The sequence below is a fragment of the Poecilia latipinna genome, unplaced genomic scaffold (assembly GCF_001443285.1).
Source record: "Poecilia latipinna isolate Pla-1442-1.1 unplaced genomic scaffold, P_latipinna-1.0 Scaffold7427, whole genome shotgun sequence".
NCBI lineage: Eukaryota > Metazoa > Chordata > Actinopteri > Cyprinodontiformes > Poeciliidae > Poecilia > Poecilia latipinna.
The window spans coordinates 1-1,892 of record NW_015120043.1 but is presented as its reverse complement, the minus strand read 5'-3'; the positions used below and the strand labels follow the sequence as shown (position 1 = coordinate 1,892).

Here is a 1,892-nt window from a genome sequence, read left to right as displayed (position 1 = left end):
TCGAACTTGGGTCACTTCAGGCTGCAATGTGAACGCAGCCTAAGTGTAACACGTAATATAGATTAACTCCGAACTGACTGATTTCTGTCAGTGTTTCAGCCTCTGTCTCTATTGATGATGATGATGACTGTCCACTGAGCAGCTTAGAAAACTATTACTGTTAATTATTATATCAATAAAAAATATTTGTAACAAAAATATGGGCTTAATGGGAAGTGTGTTAAAAATCTACAAACTGCTGCTAACTACTTCCTCTTAGATTATACACAAACACCACATATTGAAAATAAATTATTGGAAATATTACAGATTGTGTGGGATTAATAGAGATATTCTTTAACATGTCATCGATCATCATCTGATCTGACCAGAACCAGGAAGCAGCTGGAGGTTCTGATCCAGAGACACTCACCTGGTGGAGGGGGCGGAGCTACATGCAGGCTGATGGAGCTGATGAGTTTCATCTCAGTTTGTTTTAGTGACTCAACACTCACCTACTACATCCAGGTAGATCTTCATCCTGAGTTCCTCCCCGTCGACCTTCTGGATGACTCGACACTCATATTCTCCCGTATCGTTGATCTGCACTTTCTTCAGAACCAAAGACACGTCTCCACCCTTCATCTTGTAGTCCAACAGTTCCACCCGGTCCTTAAAATCTGGATGCTGCTTATTTAGATCCATCTTCCCGTCTTTGAACAGGAGGACAAATTTTGCCCCCAGGCCAGATTTGCTCCACTCTACGACCTCGATGGGGTTATCGTCAGGGTCGCTGCAAGGCATAGTGACCTCCGCTCCAGTGGTAGCTTTGATGTTGATCTCTTCTGAAGGAGAGGAAACATACAGAGGTCAGAGATCACAGTGCACCTCTATTCTTCCACATCAGCTTTTAACAGATGGTTAGTCAAAGAAAGTACCCGATCTCTGAACTCTGAGGTGTTTTAGTTTTAGTCATAATCAGAATGTTTTTAGTAGATTATGTAGATAAAGTTCTTCAGTATATATATAAGTCAAAATGCCCCGTGGAGGTGTGTTCTTGGTTTTGTCGTGGCCACTTGCATGTTAGTAATATGACAAACACACTTAGAAAGAATAACCTGAAACCGGAGTATAAAAACTGTCTCTAACAGCTTTTCTAAGGGGGAGTTTAAAAAATGCAAATCACAACATGGCGGAGATAAACGTTAGTGATTCGAACCGACTAGTTTGATGGAGAAGGATCTGTCTGTGTGAAACAGCTGAATCTCACCTGTAGCAGAGACAAACTGCATGAAGACCACAGACAGCAGGAGCAGATACGCAGTCAGAGAAGAATCCATTTCCTGGTTGCGTCGATCTCTCCGTCCGAAGTTTAGATTCATGCGACGTCTCTAAGTGGAAAACATTTCCAGGAAACGCCAAAAAATATATAGGTTAACGGAAAACACAACAGTCGGTTAGAAGTGCTAAGAAATTAGGTTAAATAAAATAAACTGAGAAAAATGTATAACTCACTGCGCGAAGCGACAGAGCCCTGCTGAGGCGGGAAAATGTGGAGATGGAGCTAGCTTAGCGCTGCTGCTTCTTCTTCTTGTTTTAGTGTTTCATTGACGTTTATCACAAAACATTAGGTGCACATTACCGCCACCAACTGGTGTATGATGTGTACTGCAGCAACGCTCAAAATAAATGAAACGAAAATCTCATATCCTTCAAATTAAACGATTCAGTTTGAGATGATTTATCAATTTGTGAGAGCTTTAGATATTGCACTGCTTTGTAACAATTATTTAAAAAGAATATTAATTACACAATCTGTGGTTGGGCCAACGCCCTTAAAGGGACATACTCTGGATCTGGTGTTTTCACATGGGCTTTGTTTGAATACCATTGAAATCCTTCAGCCATGTATC

The 1,892-nt window shown here is 41.0% G+C and overlaps 1 protein-coding gene across 2 annotated transcripts; it reads right to left on the bottom strand.

Moving 5' to 3' along the window:
• Positions 1–468: 468 nt before the first annotated feature.
• Positions 469–1,602, bottom strand: LOC106944223 (V-set domain-containing T-cell activation inhibitor 1-like). 2 transcript variants are annotated; one of them, XM_015027433.1, is made up of 3 exons: positions 1,495–1,602; positions 1,250–1,370; positions 469–824 (listed from the first exon to the last, which is right to left on the bottom strand). In XM_015027433.1, the coding sequence occupies exons 2-3, from the start codon at positions 1,359–1,361 to the stop codon at positions 484–486; spliced, it is 453 nt and encodes a 150-aa protein (XP_014882919.1). In that variant the 5' UTR covers positions 1,362–1,370; positions 1,495–1,602; the 3' UTR covers positions 469–483. The 2 variants fall into 2 exon arrangements, with proteins under 2 accessions (XP_014882919.1, XP_014882918.1); XM_015027432.1 differs by having other exon boundaries at positions 1,250–1,397; positions 1,495–1,574.
• Positions 1,603–1,892: the final 290 nt, after the last annotated feature.

Bases quoted from the DNA above. Each gene is read 5' to 3' on its own strand.
- LOC106944223 (XM_015027433.1), bottom strand. From the start codon at position 1,361: ATGAATCTAAACTTCGGACGGAGAGATCGACGCAACCAGGAAATGGAT. The intron at 825-1,249 runs GTGAGATTCAGC...CCTCTCCTTCAG, and splicing joins GCAGTTTGTCTCTGCTACAG to AAGAGATCAACATCAAAGCT.